This window comes from Theobroma cacao, chromosome 5 (genome assembly GCF_000208745.1).
Source record: "Theobroma cacao cultivar B97-61/B2 chromosome 5, Criollo_cocoa_genome_V2, whole genome shotgun sequence".
NCBI lineage: Eukaryota > Viridiplantae > Streptophyta > Magnoliopsida > Malvales > Malvaceae > Theobroma > Theobroma cacao.
In genome coordinates this window covers 1,855,400-1,873,807 of record NC_030854.1, presented here as the reverse complement: position 1 = coordinate 1,873,807, position 18,408 = coordinate 1,855,400, and the positions used below count along the sequence as shown (strand labels likewise).

General features: G+C 37.2%; 4 protein-coding genes and 1 non-coding gene across 8 annotated transcripts; all 5 read right to left on the bottom strand.

Moving 5' to 3' along the window:
* LOC18597771 lies at window positions 99-2,162 on the bottom strand. The gene is made up of 4 exons (XM_007026979.2): window positions 2,082-2,162; window positions 1,770-1,808; window positions 1,514-1,663; window positions 99-637 (listed from the first exon to the last, which is right to left on the bottom strand). The coding sequence occupies exons 2-4, from the start codon at window positions 1,779-1,781 to the stop codon at window positions 170-172; spliced, it is 630 nt and encodes a 209-aa protein (XP_007027041.1). The 5' UTR covers window positions 1,782-1,808; window positions 2,082-2,162; the 3' UTR covers window positions 99-169.
* On the bottom strand, window positions 2,084-5,858 carry LOC18597770. 3 transcript variants are annotated; one of them, XM_007026977.2, is made up of 6 exons: window positions 5,211-5,858; window positions 5,058-5,115; window positions 4,858-4,975; window positions 4,655-4,772; window positions 3,339-3,994; window positions 2,084-2,325 (listed from the first exon to the last, which is right to left on the bottom strand). In XM_007026977.2, exons 1-5 carry the CDS (start codon window positions 5,751-5,753, stop codon window positions 3,941-3,943), a joined length of 891 nt encoding a protein of 296 aa, XP_007027039.1. In that variant the 5' UTR covers window positions 5,754-5,858; the 3' UTR covers window positions 2,084-2,325; window positions 3,339-3,940. The 3 variants fall into 3 exon arrangements, with proteins under 3 accessions (XP_007027039.1, XP_017977376.1, XP_017977378.1); XM_018121887.1 differs by lacking the exon at window positions 5,058-5,115 and having other exon boundaries at window positions 4,875-4,975; XM_018121889.1 differs by lacking the exons at window positions 2,084-2,325; window positions 3,339-3,994 and having other exon boundaries at window positions 4,686-4,772; window positions 4,875-4,975.
* LOC18597769 (WD repeat-containing protein 44) lies at window positions 7,166-12,668 on the bottom strand. 2 transcript variants are annotated; one of them, XM_018120659.1, is made up of 8 exons: window positions 10,608-12,668; window positions 10,338-10,428; window positions 10,082-10,239; window positions 9,702-9,753; window positions 9,515-9,594; window positions 9,313-9,406; window positions 8,729-9,221; window positions 7,166-7,661 (listed from the first exon to the last, which is right to left on the bottom strand). In XM_018120659.1, exons 1-8 carry the CDS (start codon window positions 12,228-12,230, stop codon window positions 7,292-7,294), a joined length of 2,961 nt encoding a protein of 986 aa, XP_017976148.1. In that variant the 5' UTR covers window positions 12,231-12,668; the 3' UTR covers window positions 7,166-7,291. The 2 variants fall into 2 exon arrangements, with proteins under 2 accessions (XP_017976148.1, XP_017976149.1); XM_018120660.1 differs by lacking the exon at window positions 7,166-7,661 and having other exon boundaries at window positions 8,324-9,221.
* Window positions 13,137-13,218, bottom strand: TRNAS-UGA. The gene has a single exon. It is a non-coding gene; the product is annotated as a tRNA-Ser (tRNA).
* Window positions 14,654-15,810, bottom strand: LOC18597768. Its single transcript, XM_007026975.2, has one exon. The coding sequence runs from the start codon at window positions 15,327-15,329 to the stop codon at window positions 14,805-14,807; it is 525 nt and encodes a 174-aa protein (XP_007027037.2). The 5' UTR covers window positions 15,330-15,810; the 3' UTR covers window positions 14,654-14,804.

Genomic DNA, 18,408 nt, shown 5'->3' with positions numbered 1-18,408 from the left:
GGCTGATTGTGAATGCAACACCGTTGCAAGGGAAAAACCCTTTGGTATCTTTAATGAATCTCGTCAACAAGCAGTGTAATTAAGATATAGATTTGTAGTTTAAAGAACGAAAATGAGATCGAGAATAAATTTTATAAAGAAAACATAATAAATGTTCAGTGAGAAGTCCTCATTTGATGAGTTGTCCACACAAACATGAAAGCAGTAATGGAACTCCATATCCATTGCCATGTTCCAGTAGTTCCCTGTCGGATTTCCTACCATCTTCTGCACTCAATGCAGCATTAGAACCAGGAGCAATCTGGTCACCGACGAAGAGTGAATTCGGTTCTGAAGTATGCATTACCTGTGAGAAATCATCAGGTCCATAGGCAGTAGGGGTTTGATTCCTTCTGTAAATGTTGGCGGCTCTCCTTTCTACTTCAAGAAAATGACCAAGAGAGTGAGCGTTGTTAGTGTCCACGGCGTCGGTGCTTAGTTTTGAACATAATGAGAACAACCAGGGCCTAGACTTCTGGTCTCTCAAGGTTTCTGTGGTTCTTCTCCTGGTTGATCTCCTAGAGAGCTCCAGAAAGCTAGACGCTCCTAGGAGGCTTCCAAGCGTGATGCTATTGTCATGGAAGAAAGATCCCGTGGACTGAAATCATTACAAGAAAAAACAAAGAATTAATCAAAAACACAAAACCAGGTAAAGCAATATAAGTTGTGAAATTTAGCTTTGTTTGCATCCAAACTCTCAAAAAAGTGTTGCAGATTGTCTCCTTTTTTTTTAATAAAGAACAAGCAGAGATGGGAACTAGGTTTTTGGATCAATGCATGCAAGAATCATTGCAGAAGCTTGGAAGTGACAGTTTAATGATCTTTTAGACCATGCTCTGGGACCCCAAAGTCACCTCACCTAGCATGACAAGCCACTTTAAACAGATCAATCAGCTAGTGATCCGAGGTCTTGTGGGCATCTGCCCTTTTGTTCTCATCTTGTTAAACATATTGATATAAGTTTAATATATTGTTGGAGCAATTGAAGAACATAATGCAGTCAAAACACAATCATAATAAGACCATGTGAAAAAGGAGCAAAGCTGCTGCATCAGGCTTTGCTTTTTACTGAATAGAGACGGTACACCTGGACGGGAGTGAAAACCCCTTACAAACTTAACATTAGTGTACGGAAAGCAGAATTGAACATTGATAGAAACGGTGCAGGGGTGCCCTTTTAGTCTGGCTTTCTCCTAGTGCATGTTAAGAGTTTTCAGGATTCAGGAATTCAACAAAGAAAGAAAAAGGTGGTCTTTAACTCACTGTAGTTGCAGTTAGAACTTCAGTTAAAAGCACAGGCGGCCCTGTTGATTGTTTTTCGTACATTTATATGGAAAAGGAAACAAAAAATCAAGCATTTGTTCTCTAATATAAAGTTTGTTAAAACCAGTTGGCTACACGGCAGTGGCTTCTCTTCTGTTAAAAACTAAAAGAAACAGGAAAATCTTTGTATTAAGGAGAACAAAAGACTGACCTGTGTGTCAAGATCTGAAGAAGAAATGCTAGAGGAACTGGGAGAAGCGGTAAGCAAAGTACTGAATGAAACTGAACCAGAGAAATCACGAGTTCTCACCAACCCAATTCTTGCATTCAATGGTTGAAGGCCCAGCGGCCACCCTTCTTCCTGCACCGACAAAAATGTTTCATTCATCATGTCAACTTCTCAATACAGCAAATAAAAAACCAGAAGAAAGTAAGAACCATCGGTCTGAAAGAGAGACAAGTAGTACCCGTTGAGCCATGAGATTTCACTTCTTTTTCCAAGTACACTGGAAAACCGCAAGGATTGATTGATGTACCGAGAGAAGTCACCTCAGATAGAGAATTAGATGTTATTTCCACCATCGAGCTCCATTAAGAAAATGAAAAGAAAAAGGGTTGAAAAGAATGGCAGCTTATAGTACAAAACAGTGCAGATCAAAGAACCAAGTAAACTTTCCTTCTCTAATCCAAGCCAAAGAGCATTTTCAATTCAAACTGAAAATTACATCACAATCAAGAGAGAAAGAGCTAGGGGGAAGGAAAAGAAAGGGACGTGTTACCGTTTTCACTTGGACATCTCCCCTGTTGAGGAGACAGAAGGGGAGGAGGAAGGAGAGGAAGTGGAATAATTTTTTGTCCCGGGGCGAGAGAAAAGAGAACATGACAATGCAGAGTGGGCCAGCTTGACTCTTGACTCCACGGCAGGGCCAGTATCTTTCCCATATGACCAAAATACCCCTTATAGTTTCATACCCGTTCTTCCCAAAGATCCCTTGTTTTTGCAAATTCCCCATCATGTTGGAACTTCCATTAATGCAATGTAAACAAAAGTTTCTGTTATGTTAGAGAGGATCAAAGGACTGTGGGAATGCAAATTATTGTCCCAATGCCCAATTTATGAATTAAGAGTCCAAAAGCCAATGGTTCTACGGACGTTTGAACCTGCAACTTGTATGTTTCATCGTCAAGGGAGTGACATTTGATCCTGGAATCTGAATAATTTCCATCCCTAACAATTGTGTTTGGTGAGAAAGAAAGATGAAAGAAAGAGAGAAACTAGAAGGAAAATAATGTTTCTTTTTTCTTGGATATAAATAAGAGAAGAAAAATGAAGAGATTTGCATCTTTCCGTTCTTTCTAAATCAGATTTCTTAAAAAATGGGAAGAAATCACTTATTTACTTAAATAATCTATTTATTTATATTTAATATATTGCCCATATATAATATCTATAGACTATCATTTTATCACAAAACGTTAACTTATAAATATATAAGTTAAATATTTTTAAAATTATAAATATTTATTTTCGAAAATTCTTAACTTTTAAATTTGTTTATCAGTGAGTTAACAATATTTTAATTCACTAATAATAAATAAAATCTATACACCCATTCAAATAATTTTTCTTAATTTTCATTTTTCGAATCAAACATTTAAAATTAATAATTTTCCTTTCTCTTTTATTTTTTTTATTTCCCTTCCTTCCTACCAATTACCAAAAGTAAAAGAATCACATAATTGATGAAATAAAAGCTCAGATTTTATATTGATAAATATCAAATTCAAACTATCACTTATAAAAAAAATTGACATCATTATGAACTCATCCCTTATGGGGACCCTGAAGCCATTTCTGAAAAAGCTAGCACGCCCGTTGTCACGACCGGTAACTAGTAATATTTTAAATATAAGGGGGAGAGAGCAAAAGATACCGTTAAAAAGAGTTGTAAAAAACACATGGAAAAAGGAAAATGGTTCTGCTTTGGTGCACATGAACTGTTTCGTCCTGCATTTCGAGAGAAGGGGGGGATTACCTTTTTCTTTCCTTTTGGTCCACAAGCTCTGTTCACTGTTCAGTTTGTTGTTGTAGCTCTGTTCCAAAGGCTTCTCAATTCCTCAGACGTCTGATTCTTAAAACTAATGAATGGCGATAAAGTGCTGCTCCAGGAGCACCAGAAATGGTGTGTGGCTCCCCCCCTCATGTCAATCATCAAAACAGTGATACTCAGGTGGGAAACTTTGAGTCGAGACCAGTTCATTATTGGCTATTTGTCAGTAATAAATTTACTTGTACCAGTGCACCAGGGAACAAACAGAGTAGCTACTGCCCTGAGTTTTAACTCCTCGAAGACAAAGCATTCTATTTTAAATTCACCAAGAAACTCTTTATTTTTTCTTCCTTTAATCATTTAAAAAGACAAGCTTTGAAGGGCAGATGAGTAATATGGGGGGCAACTAGCATTCTTGACCCTCAGATAGCATTTTAAGCTGAAATGTTCTCTCTTCTTTTTTGTTTTCTTTTTACCTGCTCAAGTTATAGGCAAGAAAATCTAAATTGATGGATCTCTCCGGCTGTGATTCTTCTAATGTCAGAGAATTAAGTGCAGCATTAGGTGAAAACAATGAATGGGTATCTTTATTGCCGAAATTGGCTTGCACCAGGACGATACTCTCCAATTCCTAGCAGGTCCTGCAAACAATGTTCACAAAGATCTGAACTTTAAGCAGAGAAAATAACATATGAACATCACAGATTCACAATGAGTCAGTTTCTGTGTAAATAAATCTTCATTGGTACGAATAAACTGATCCAATAAAACTTGTAGATTTATGGTTTCCTAAGATTGAAAAATGGGGAAGAACAAAAGCACTATATTAGCACCATATTTCTGATTGTTGATTAGCTTAAGGATGGTTTGTTAAAAGAAACCGCTTTCTGCTGGAAAAACACTAGTATATGGTTGTAATACTTCTTAACTAGGCATCCTCAATGATCTCTGAGAAATCAAAATCCCACCATTTCCCCCGTCTTAGGTTAAATTTTTTCTTTTTCCATGGAAATTGTAACTCATGCCAAGTCTATATTTTCACTAGTGACAATAACAAGTTTCTAGAGAATCCAAATAAGAAGTCATTATGCAACCATGAATAAAGCATTAATACCCTGAAGAGTTCTAACTCAAACTAAATACTTGAACTTTACATAATTTTTAGCAGGATTAATATTTCTAGGTAAACAAACAGCAGGCAAAATCTTGGGACAGCATTTAGAAATGAGATTAACCCAAACTTAAAATGCCACATGAAACCTGGACTTGAAATGTGAGAGTAGTCAAAAGAAAACACCCACCTGACATGCTTTGTTCTTAGCTCTAGTTTCTGCTGTACTTGGTATATCATGGTTTGGTTTTAGAAATCTCTTCTCCCTCCGCTCACACGAGCCCCATCCATCCGAGAACCGTCCACCCCTAGTAACATGATGAAAGAAAATAATGCAAAAAATAGTAGTAAACATCAAAGAAGTAGATCTTCAAGAGCTTAAAATGAACATACTGCATATAAGCCCGAACCACGAATTCAGCCCGCTGAACATTTCGATTTTCATCGAATTCAATGTTCTTGTCTTTGATTTCAAAAGAGAGATTGAAATAAAACGATATTTTCCTCCAACCTACATAACATGAACACACCCCATTTTACCTTTTAATGTCAAATTATGGTAAGAGTAAAGAGGAGAACCAGACTTAATTTACCTGATTTTTTAATGAAAGGATTTCCAGATATCATAGTATAATCAGATTTCTCCAATATCTGTTCATTTAATGACACATTTTTTTTTCAAATGTTAGGTAAATTTGTTTTTAAAACGCTAAAGGATAATTTCTGACGGTAGAAGCTTTAATTACCGCCATGGCTGCATTCTGATACTCCTTAAACAGCTCAACCGAAGGAAACTTCCCGGACAAGCTATGCCTCATTCCTTCCTTTTCATCGCTCCTTCCGCAACTCTCCAGAGACACCTCCGATCCATTACCTCCGAACCCCGGCGACAAGTACGTCTCCGGTGACCGGTATTCCGGAAAAGAAGCGATTGGGGTCCTCTGCACTATTGCCATCGGGCTTGACTCGCTGACCTCGGAAGCGCAAGACCTCGCTATCTTGTATGGCCGGTGGTAGTCTTCACCGGCATTAGCGAGTCGCCGGTGATTGGTGTTAGGTGGGGAATAAAGGTGATGGCTAGGGTTTTGATGGGGGATTTTTTGGGGCGGAGAGGGGTGGGATGCGGGGGTGAGCGGGGATTGGTGGTTGGGGAATTTGATTGCTAAGGTTTTACGGTGTTTGGAGGAGGAGTGGGAGGCGGCGGCCGAGTCAATTACCGCCCACAATGCGGCGTCGTCTAGGTCTTTGTCTTCGACGGTGTAGGCTATTGGTGAATTTACTGAGTTCATTTTTTGGAAACAAGGAGAGATCTAATTGGATTACCGATGGCTTTTCTGGACAGTGCAGCGAGACTTTCGGGAGAAAGCGGCGCGGGGAAATGGATCTGATTTTGAATTCAAATCTGGAGAGGGAAGTAAAACGCGGTCGTATTTAAGAAAAACTCCCAGAGGCTTCCCCGGTACGGCACTTATCTGGGTGAAGGAATTCAGGATTCGTTAGGCGGAATTTGATCCACATGTTGGTTAGAATGGGCCAACTGGTCCACACAGAATTGGTCAGGCCCACCTCAGTTGAAAAGGTTTATCCACATTTTGTTTGGGTTTCATTGTCCAACACATTAAATAAAATTAAAAAAAATTTAAATCAATTTATTTTTTACTTTATTTTTTTTTAATTTCAAAATTAAAATAAGAAAATCGTTTTCAGATGTAATTTTTTTTTATGTTTGAATGAATTAATTCTAGTTTTAAGCCATTTTCATCATTTATCTAGTAAATTTTGAGAACGCAAAAAGATAGAAAAAAAATAAAAGAAAAAACCTAGTAAACTAAATCAAGCTTCAAATCTTAAAGAGAAAAGGAAAAACATTTAATATTTTTTCATATTTGGAAGAGGAAATATATGAAAATTTTTGGAGTCAACGAATTAAATTTATATTTTAAGAAACTTATCTTACATCTTCCAAAAACGTAAAATAATTTTCCAAACCCTTTGTCATCTCCTCCCTCCTCTCTTTGACATGCCTACCAATCCATCATTATCTCGACCTCCTCTGTCAATTAGTGTCAGAACATATATTTTTGACATAATTTTCAAATAAATTCTTAAATAATTTAAAATTATTTAAATAAATCTTTATTCTTTTATTACATTTAATCAAGCTCTCATACTTTTATTTTGGATTAAACAAGCCATTATAAGTAATAATTGATTTATTGTCATTAGTAAAAATATCATTTGTCATTTTACATTTATATGCCATTAACATGACATTAATATGAAAAGTGAAAAATGTCACATGATCATGTTATCATATTAAATTACTATGTTATATTATCATCAATTATTGTATGTCAATATAGAACAATATTTTAGTATACCATATTAGTGTTATATAACATAAAATAATAAATGATATTTTGACTAAATTAATAATTCTAAATAAAAAATATAATAGTTTATTTGACTTAAAATAAAATTATAAGAGCATGATTAAAAGTAAAAAAATATATAAAAATTTATTTGAATTTTCTTAAATAGTTTAAGTGTTTTTTTATATTATGTTTTTATTTTTCAATTTATTCAACAATAAAATGTATTAAAATTTTCAATATAATTATTTTTTAAAAAAATTATCTTTCGTCAAAATAATTTCCATTATCAAACCAAACCATAAAGAAAGTATTTTTCTCCTCGGGGTTAAAACAAATTGTAAAAAGTAAGAAATGGAAAATTTACTCTGCCAACGCGCGAATTTCTTAGCACTCTGTATGCCAATCATAACGAACAAACGAACCTGGCCTGAATCTTTTGACTCTTTAAATCTTCAAGTTTTGAAATTTTTCAACGCCGTTTTTTCGAAACGCTGAAACGGGGAAGCGATCTCTTCATTTTCATCTCCGCCGTCGCCGATCGAATCGAAATCATTGTTAAGGTCAACGGCTTCTCTATTTCTCCAACTGGCTCTGTTAGCGATCCTCGAATCGTCTTCCACGAACACCTTGAGTTCATCGACAGGCCACTCGAATCCCCTAACCTCTCTTTTCAATCCCGTCTCTGCTTTTGCCTTCTTTGAATGACCGATCTTGGATGAGACTGCCGCCAGCAGGACCGGATGTAAGTAATCTTCCAGCTTCTTTTTAACCGTTCCACTCTGTTTCAAACTCACTTTCAATTGCGAAGAGTTTAAGCCTTCCCTGCAAAGAGGAAAATATTCAATTAATCAAACCAGATATTCAAGGGAACCGGATTCGCTTTGACTAGACGGAGAGAAAAAAGAGAGTACGGCGAAGTGTGAAGCGAGGGAGGGCGGAGGAGGCGTTTTTGGATGTCTTCTACGGTGGCCAAAGGAGCAGAATCTTCCATTCTTATTTTCTCTGCTATACTTTTCGCGCCACAAATGCGAACTGAATCTCAGTCATGAGCCAATAACGTCAAGTTTTAAGCCCTTTTTTTTATTAAAAAGGTAAATATTAAAGCCTGAAGCAGCCTCTTGTCGTTAAAAAATAAATACATTTAAAATAAAAAATTCTAAAAATTAAATACTCATAAGTTTATTTGAATATCTATGTTTACATATTTATGAATTGAAATTTTATAATTAGGCCAGTGATATTTTATAGAATTATCGAAATAATTTATTAAAGTTGAGACAGAAAAGGAGATAAAAAAAAGTGAACAAAAGATTTAGATTTTGACCAATTATGAAATCATAATTGAATAATCGTGTATGAAATTCGATTAACAGAATTAATTAATCTACAAAAAGAATCTGATAAAAAAGCTTAAACCTTTACAAAATTAAATTAAAAAAAAAACCACTCTTGCAGTTTAATTTAATTGCATGGTGCTTGTCATGTAAAATTCTATAAATTCCTGTGTATAATTCATATTCTAAAGTCAGAAGCTTTGTTTGGGTAAAAGGAAGGGAAGTAAAAAAAATTCTTAGAGGCGGCCGATTCTACGTGGTAACCCGAAATTTTGGTAAATCCTGATTTCACCTCCCACTGTGGCCGTGACGATTACTAGGCCCCAAGCTGTTGCTTGCGTATGATGATTTCCATGGCCGCCAACATCGAACCAAGACCAAGAAGCAGACCAAGACGACGACGGTGTGGCGGAAGAGATAGAAGGTGAATCACCGTATCTTATTGAGGCAGAACTTGGATTGGAAGCAGAAGAGATAGAAGGTGAATCCCCAGCTCGTATCGAGGAAGAAGCATTTAGGTTGCTAGCAGCGGAAACAGAAGGCGAATCGCCATACCTTAGGGAGGAAGACTTCGAAATGGACGGTGACTCGCCAATCCCAGTAACTGTACGAGAAATTTGAGGAAGCTCTTCTTCTGGAGGGGTTACACTTCTCTCTACATTGTTGTTGTTGTTGTTGTTTTTCTTGGGAAGTGGGGGCAAGCCTTTCTTGTTGTTGTTCGCTCGAGGGCTGTCTTCTTTGGTCGGCGATTCACAGTTAGTATTAGTTTGCTGCGGCGGGGATCGTTTCGAGTGCCTTTTCGAATGTGCTATCGGCATTGATGGAGCTTCACCTCTTATAGTACCAGGCCATGGGATTGCTACCGAAACATCTTTACATGGGAAATACTCGTAACCCCGAGCAGTGATCACACTTCTTTTCCCTGCGCCTGTATTCCGAGACTCATCGTACCTCCAAACAAATACCTGAGAATCTTCACTTGCACTTACGATATATTTTCCATCTGAAGTAAATGAAGCTGAGATTTGACTGCTGGTATTTCGAAACCCTGACAGATAACCAAGAACATATGCATTATTTTTGACTCGAACTGACAAGTAAGAAAATAAGGCTCCAATGTTTTTTTCCGGAAATGATACCTTTAAATTTGTAAATGACCTCTGAACCATCCAGAATTCGTATTCGAGAATCAGCAGAGGTAATGAGTACTTCGGATGGATTAATTGGGCAAAACTGTTCAGAAGGAAAGCCTTCAGGTTATAAGTAATTTAACTCCAAAAAACAATGGGGGAATGGTAGAGTATATGGATATGAACTTGAACGCAAAATTGGTAAAGTTACCTGGAATCCAGTAATCTTTTTAGCATGAGCCTTCTTCTTGGTTTGAATGGTAATCTGTTCTAACTGAGTTAATTTGTAATCTAGATCACCAGTTCAAATGAGAATAATTATAATGTATTCATGGTGAGATAGTAAATTTTGAATAGAAAACTGTATACAAATTTGAACCCGAAAGAGCAAACCATACCCTCAGTACTGTACATGCGACAAGTGCCCTTATGTGAACCAATTATAGCACCCTTCAGTAATGAAAAACATGTATAATTTAGAAAGGGGAGGAGCTTATCTTTGAGGAAAACCATTTCATAAAAAAATTTAATCAGGTCAAGCAGTACTGTGAAACTTCAAGGAAGTAGTATAATATAAGCTTGATTAGCATTTCAAATCTTATTGGGTACCAAAAACACCTCTAACGAATTATACCGACGGTGAAGTTGAACTATAACATACAGAGTCTATAACTATCAGAAGATAATTAAGGAGATAAAGCCAAGTAAAACCATGAATGTTGTACCAGGATGAACAGTTTCAAGCAATCAGTAGACAACAAAAGTTACTTAGCAGGACCTGGCCATCGGGGGTGTAGCAAGCAGAAGTAGCCATTTCATGTAGATCAGTCCAATCAACAACTTGCCTATCTGGTATGTTCCAAATTCTAACTTTGGCATCAAGTGAACCACTTATGAAATAATCGTCATCCATGGGATTGAAATGTATGCAAGTTACTGCCAAAGAAAACAAAGACCAAAAGCCATTAGTAGGTTTGTAGTTTGATAGACTCAACATGAACTCTAGTTGAAATTGAAATGGAATGGTATCTTACCGTAGTCATTGTGGGCAAATAATTTTAAACAGCTCTTTGATTCCAGGTCCCATAATCTAACAGTTTTGTCCATTGAAGATGAAAGCAGTTGCTGCAAATCCATAAAAGTCACCCTACAGGTTATATATATAGATTGAATCTGTGGATAATATGTGACAAACATTCAATGACATGGGCCAATTATTTGATTGGAAAAATAAAAATTATTTGGTTTTATCTTGATCTACTACATTTTCTAAATAAAAATGGCAAGAATTCTAAGAATCAAACCTGAGATCTAGACCAGGACAAGTCTAGAACATCATCCAAATGGCCCTTGAAAGAACAGACTGGTTTATCTGATAGGGAAAACACAGTTTCTGGCACATGGACATAATCGGGAATTTGATTGCCTTTTTTACTAGATGAGCCCTTTCCCTTCTTCTTTTTCTCATGTAGGTTACCTACAGCTTCCAAAAGTCCTGATTGATCTTGGGACATGGAGAGCGATGGATGAAGTGGTGAACTAGAAAGCGACGGATGAAGTGGGGTTAAATTCCCTGGGGTTAAACTCCCTTCACTCATCGACATAACCTCACATTCTTGAACTTCCCACACATGAATTATCTTATCCTCGCCAGCACTCGCTAAAAACCTTGTATCAGTACTAAACCTGATGGTCCAAATCGATCCCTCATGAGCTTGAATTTCTTGACATAAATGCAAAGCACTCAACTCCTTATAAGACTTCCCTGTTTGTCTAACTTTCACCCACTGGTTATTTCCATTCTTGCCGCCATTCTTTGGATCCGGCGCTAACACACTCTCCCTTTCCTTCTCGCCCCTCAATGTCATGGAATTGGCCACCCCTTTTATACTTCTCAACACGGCTGCACCTCTTCTCTTGCTCATCCTCAAACTCTTCGAAAGATAAGAATTAAACTTCCGATCAATTCCGGAATCACCGATCATCCTGTTAACATTTTCTCGACGCATTAACTCCTTGACCACTGGCGAATACCCCACACATTTCTCAAATTCCTCCATTGTCAACTGCTTCCCTGTTTGAAGATCACTTAGCTTGTTCCACATCCCATCTTGATCATACTCATTGACTATAAACTCTTTCCCTGTATCCAAATTCTTAATCAAGAAAAAAGCTCCGAACCTATTTTTCGAAAACATCGAGGTTAAACCACCGTTTTGCTTAATTGTACGACTATTCCCTGCACCCCTAGGGGAAGCTCTAATGCTTTCCTGGTACGGATACGATTTCGCATGTGGGGTTGATATTAAAGAAGATGTTCTCGTGAGACGTTGCTTTGATATGGAACCAAGAAGCTCTTCTTTTCTTTTCTTTTCAATCGAAAGTGACTCGATCTCCCCTTCGGACCGGGATCGTACGAACAGGATGGGAAGCGGAGAGTGAGGCAGTTCCGGTTTCGAAGAATCTTCATTGTTATCTTGATTATCTGTTGTGGAAACACTCGTAACGGCTACGGGCACTTTAGTTGTTGTCTGAACCTGACCGTTAGGGACCTTGTTGGAAACCACACGTTTGAAACTGAGAAGCTCTTTGTCAGGAGATAAGCCCATTCCTTGGAAAAGCCGCTGCCTCCGTTCCTTAACGGACCCTGGAGACGCCATCCAAATATCATAGTCAGGAGACATTGGGGTCGCTTTCGTGGCAAAAGCTCGGAACTGTGGAGTATGAACCGACGACACCGCGGAAGCGAAAGAAATGCGGCAATCATCGAAATCTTCATCTTCATCTTCGGAACCCGAAGAAGCCAAGTCGAGAGGCACAACGGAGGACATTCGATCGTAGGATTCAAAGAACTCGTCGTCATCGTCTCGTAGGCCATCCCAATTCATGGTCATAGTTTTCCTTCGATCCATCTTGCGACTATCCATTTCATCACATTCGATGAAACAAAAAGAAAACCCTTTTCAGATTGAAACTTACGTTTCAAAAGAAAGATTGGGGTTACAAAATAAATCTCGATTCCACTAATCTTTGTTCTTTCTTGGTTTGATGTGTTTGGGAGGGATTGGGAAGGAAAGAGAAAGAGGAAGGATGGAAGAGAGAAAAAGAAGGGAGGTTCCCGTTATGGAGTGGGGACAAGGAAGAGAAACGGTCAAACAGGGTCGTTTTAGTTGTGACATGTATCCTGATACAGTCTCCTCACGTCTATAAGGTGGAGTTGTGCATCCGCATGAAGTCGCCACATGTTTCTTGCTACCTTCTTCATCATTCAAAGGTCATGGTTCATGGTCTCCCACAAACTAGTTTCATGATTGGAATGTTTTACTAGTGATTTTTTTGGTACAAATTAAGCAATTTTCAGCTCTAATTCGGTCAAAACTCAACTCCAACTCTTTAAATTATGGGTGGTCATTATTTTGATGCATTAAGGAATAGATTTTTTTTGAAACAGAAAAGTTACATTCATTGCCCTGATGAAACCAAATATAAATTCCAAGTTCTCATCCTGATGGGCTCAACCTCAAATCCCAACACAACAATATTGACATTAAAGAGACCGACTTCCACACAACACCAGCGGTGACCAGCCTGCAAAATCCCATGCTCCAGAACATTAAGGAATAGATAGAAAACCCAAAATTGATTACCTTTCCCCTTTTTTGAATGAAAAAAACTGAAACAGGGGATTGACTTGAGAGGAAGGATTGTGTATTTTGGGCCTTGTCTTGAAGAAACAAAACGGATGGGTTTAGTAAATGTTTAGGCTTGGGTTTGAGTTGAAAAGTAGAGAGATTTGCAACTTGGGCCTTGGCATGCAGAAATAAAATACAATTCGTCGGCAGCAGGATTCGAACCTGCGCGGGTGAAACCCAACAGATTTCAAGTCTGTCTCCTTAACCACTCGGACATACCGACTGTGGCAGAGGCCTTTCAGAAATTTAGTATTCAATACTCTAATGTTTATGTGGTTTAATTACACAATTATGCAATTTAGCAACCAATCTCCATGTCTTATACACAGTTCCTTAACTTTTCGAGATGTCCTTTCCAAAAATGAAGTATATTCATACCATTCACACTGTTAAAATTTTCTTGGATTTTTTTGTGATAGTTCCTACTAATATTTATTAATTAATTAAACCAAAACTAATCCAAAACAAAGTTTCATTATTTTATTTATCTACATGCAAAGAAACTGCAAGGTGAGACTTCTATCCAAGTCTCAAGTCTCAAAGCCTTCAAGTATATACACACACACACACATTTAAAAGATGGGAAGGAAAAGGCCCTAAATTTCATGTTTATGCTTTTCCTATTTTTATATTCCTTCAAATTTCTCTTCCATATTTTTCTTCAAGAAATTAAATCTATAATTATAGCACTTTACTAGATTGGTAACAACTTAATAACTTAATTCTAGGTATTTCTATTTTATAGTAAAATATCGGAATGTGTTTAAAATAATAAATAAACATTACAAAATTAAAAAAAAAGAAACGTAATCTTGTAATTTAAAATCTTATAAAAACAACTGAGTTTGAAATTTTATGAACACCATTTTCCTTAATTGAAAAAAAAATAATAATGCAAAAGTTGCCATACAAATGATAATACGATACTTTCACATACATACATATGTCATCCTAAAAATTTCAAAAAAATAAATAAATAAATTATTTTAATCTCACATCTGATACATAGTTAGAAGTGCTGTACACTCTATCATATTAATCTTTTGAAAAGAGGGTAATGACCCATGACACACATACACTAATATATAAGAATACGACTATATAATATTTTCATCATAAAAAAAATCTAAGGATTTTAGACTAACTTTTCTTAAAGTATTTTCATTAAAAAAAGGGACTTTGGATGTATATTATTTTTTATCCAAGACCCTCAAATATAATCAAAGAGTACACAATCATCAAACTTTTTTGTTTTAATCTCCAATTTAAAAAGACATGATTTCCATTGTTCTTGAGAGAGTCCAAAGAGAAATCAAAATGAAGAATAATATATTGATTAAAAAGAGGAAGAAGATTAAACTAAATCAGAAGCTTGATACCAAAGATAGCAACTTCTGTTTTATTCCAAGTCTAGAAATAAATTCCAGCTCTTCTTTAAAGGAGTATAACACCTTGAGTACAAAAGAAGCTGGGGTGCGATGAAGTTGGAACTCTTCTACACATCTTTTCTCTTTATGTTTTTTCTTGGTCTGTACTTGCTTATCTCATCTTTTGCTGCACATTAACTTTACAGCAGCATTCTCATAAGTTTCTTAGACCAATTCCACCATGAATGAGGATCATGATCCGGGAAAGTAAGGAACCCAAGAAAGAGAAAATGATAAAGAAGAAATGCATATATCTGTAATGGGATTTTTTATATCCAGCACTGCACCAATTCTCATATGAACAAAATAGATTCTCATTTTACATAATTCTCACCTAATTTGAGTAGATATTATTATTCTACTAAACATAAGTTGGTAAAAATCAATGGTTGTCTTCGTTTCGAGCTTTCTTGACCTTGCGGTGTAAATCAGCAAGAAGAGGCCTGGGAAACAAGGACTCGATCTCTAGTGAAAGATCGACTTGCAGATTCCTGCGTGTAATTGGCGATGACGATGCTTTTCTTTTATTTGATGGGAGTGGCGCCGGCTGGGGTTTTCTCGGTGCAGGTGGGCATTGTTTGATCACTGGGATTTTGTGATCCAAAGATGTAGGAGTTTTGAACCCATCGTCGTCATCTATTGCCTTGAATTCTCCTAAACATGGCTTCTTCTGTTCGCTTTCCGTAGAAGCTGTAACGCTGCGTTCTCCTCCTTTTTTCTCTTCATCAACTTGTGGTTCCTTATCAGGATTATGTGAAGAAGCTGTAGCCTGAGCACACTCCTCTCGAAACTCCAATGCGGGTCGTTTCACGATACCTAGTTCCATCCCTTCTCCATCATCTTTAACCAGGAAGACCTCTGAATTCGACATGCTAAGAACGGAAACCTGGCTGAATTCTGCGTACATTTAAGATCAAACTTGCCAGGAGAATATTGAGAAGGGAATGAGAGAGAGAGAGAGAGGGAGAGGAGGAGCTGCTAAGAGACAAAGCAAGGCGAAACTATAAGAAGGGAAAAGATGTTTGATATAGAGATCCTAAACAGAATGGAATATAATCATCAAATCACCATCTTTTTTCCTTGTTTCTTTACTCGATTTCTCTCTCTGTTTGCATATTATTTTAGATTTTCTTCGAGGCTTTTTTCTACACTTTTGGTGAGAGTAAGAGAAAAATAGGAGGAATCAGTTTCAGCAGACAGCTTATAAAGAGAGAGATAGATAGAGTTTTTAGTTTTGTGTGCATCGGATCCTTCGCCCCAAGAGGTTGCTTTGAAAGCCTCCGCATTCACCAACTACCCTCTCTCTCTCTTCTCTCTCTCTCTCTCTCTCTCTCTCTCAAGTAAAAGAATTTTAGAACTATAATATCTTTGTTTTGGCACTTACTTTTCATCTCCTCTCCTCTCTCTCTCTCTCTCTCTCTCTATTATATATATATATATATTGTGATGGGTTTCTACGAACTTTGATGCATCTATGCACGTGGTTTGCTATGCATTGGGGACCATTTGGGAGGGAGGGGGTGTCTTTGACATGATCATCAACCCCATCTCATGATATTGTCACGGAACTTACAGCAGATGCTTTGTTTATCTTGCAAGCAAGAGATCAACTAACTTTGACTTTGTATTTTCTTATTACCCAACTTTGTGTTTTTTATATTGTTTTTAACATCATTTCCCACATGAAATCATTGTCAAAATTCATATCTTTGGAATCATAGGTTGATCGATTGTATTCTTTGTCCAATGTATGGATCAACTTCTTCACCACTCGTGTGGTATGAAACTATGTTGAATATAGTTCTCACATTTCAGTCAAACCAAAAAAACTTAATACACGGGATTTCCTTCACCAACTCCCCACTTCCTTCCCGCCCCGCCCCAACACCCCCCCCCCCCGAGGGAATTCTATGCAAATTTTGATATTAATTTGCTTTGTTTAAGGGGTTTGGCTAGGCACAATGCATTTACTTTTGCTTGATTTAGGCACTAGGTAAGGGGAAGGCTTTTGTTTTTCCTTTTTCCCTTTTTTGGTACAAAGAACTCTATGCTGAGCACTTGAATTCTGATAGTTTTTCAGGGGTTTTCAAAGCAAACAGCTCAGTTAACAGAAATGGTATATCTTCTAATTAACTGATTCAGCTAACTCTTTGCAGTACTTACTTGTTTTTGCTAAAAGATCAACAAAATTTAGCCCCCATCTAATATTTGCACTATAAATGCTACCCAAATAGGCCTTTTTGGGTGGTTTAAATTTTCCTTTTTCTCTTGTAGCTTAGCCCAGGAGAGTGTTACATCATTAGGTACCATCACCAAAAATCAAAATGGGATGGCACCACAATGTTTAAAAGCTAAATTATTGGTACCTCTATTAGTTGCATTTATTATTTCAATATTGTAGTAGAAAGCAACTAATTGTCAACAGTCAGTTTCTTCAAAAAAGATTGAAAAACAGAAAATTTGGAGGGCAAATATAAAACCCAAAATAAAAATTCACTAGCTGAATGATGCTGCTTGTTAATGAGTGGCAGTAATGAATGAATTTGTTTTGCTTTTTGGGCAGTGAGACATAGATGATAGATTTGTGCTTTGTATTGGATGCTCTGCTTTGCCAACGAGGTCGCTTTCCATAATTTTTCTTGCAGTGGAGTAACTGATACGCAGTCTTTGGGGATCAGTAACTTTGGATTCCTGCCCTGAAAATGGCAGGAGTTGAGATTTGGTAAGCTTCCATTCTCAACTAACGACTATCACCAGCCCCATATCTGTTATCATCAATTTAATGTGAACAAATTGTTTCAAACCCAACAAAGCTAAAAGGATAAGTAAATGGATCATAATCTCAACACTGTTTGGAGATGATAAATTGAAGAGAAGAACATGGAAGCTTATCCCATGCTTTGAGTGCAAAGCAGGGGACCGCCCTTGGGGTGCATGGTTTTCATCATCAGATTGTTTTACATGCCAGCTTTTTCAGAAAGCCTACCATCCCCACCCTCACTTTCTTGATGTAACAATACTTCTCCAGTCAAATTATGCCAGCATTGCAGCAAATGGGTTTCACTTGTTACGTGATTGGAGGGTGGGTGAAGGGTCCATTCAAAAGGGAGGTGAATCCTGGAGGTTGGAACTTTTGGGGTTTAGGGGATTTAAGTACATGTTAAAACTAGTTTAATAATGCCTGTTTTAGCAGGATAACGAGGGAAGAAACTGTTGAAGCACGCACTCCCTGATGCAGAATAATTGCTTGTCAAGCACATGGATCATGATATTGCCCCCATTGCCAACCATCATGCATGTTCCATGCCTCACAATCATCTCTACCTCTTTCTCTCAAATTCAACTCCCCCTGCTTTTTATTTTCCAATCCAACCCCACAAATCTCCATTTCAAGTTGGTTTTACTTTCATAATATCCCCTTTCCAATAAGGCTGCCATTTGGCACCCAAGATCCAACTATCTATATTTTTGGACCACCCCACAGCAAATCAGAACATTAAAATTTTTTTGGGTTTGCATGTGGATGCTTTATTTTATTGAATCTTTATGCTTGTGTTTTAGGGGAAAAAGGAAAGAGAAAGGTTGGCGTTTGTGGTGGAAGAGATTAGATCAAGGAAAAGTGCTGTCAAGTACACCTAGGGAAGCAAAGCTTATTCGAGATGGTCAGAGGCACTAATTCATTGTCTGCAAGAGAGTTGCTTGAAGCAAATTCTGCTACCAATCGTATCATCATGAACTCAATTTCGAATTACAAACATTGGGTAGTTTAGTTTAAAGATTATAAAGTTATGTATATATGTCTGCATGTGAGATTCTTTTGCATTTGAAAGGTCCAAAAAGAAAAGAAAGAAAAGCCTATTACTGGCACAAACTCCTCAAACCATTACTTCTAGCAAACCATCAGTCAGTGTGGATTTAACTGATGCATGGGACAAAAAAAAATTATGCAGGGGACACCTCACATGAAACTTCTTACTGCTGGTCAC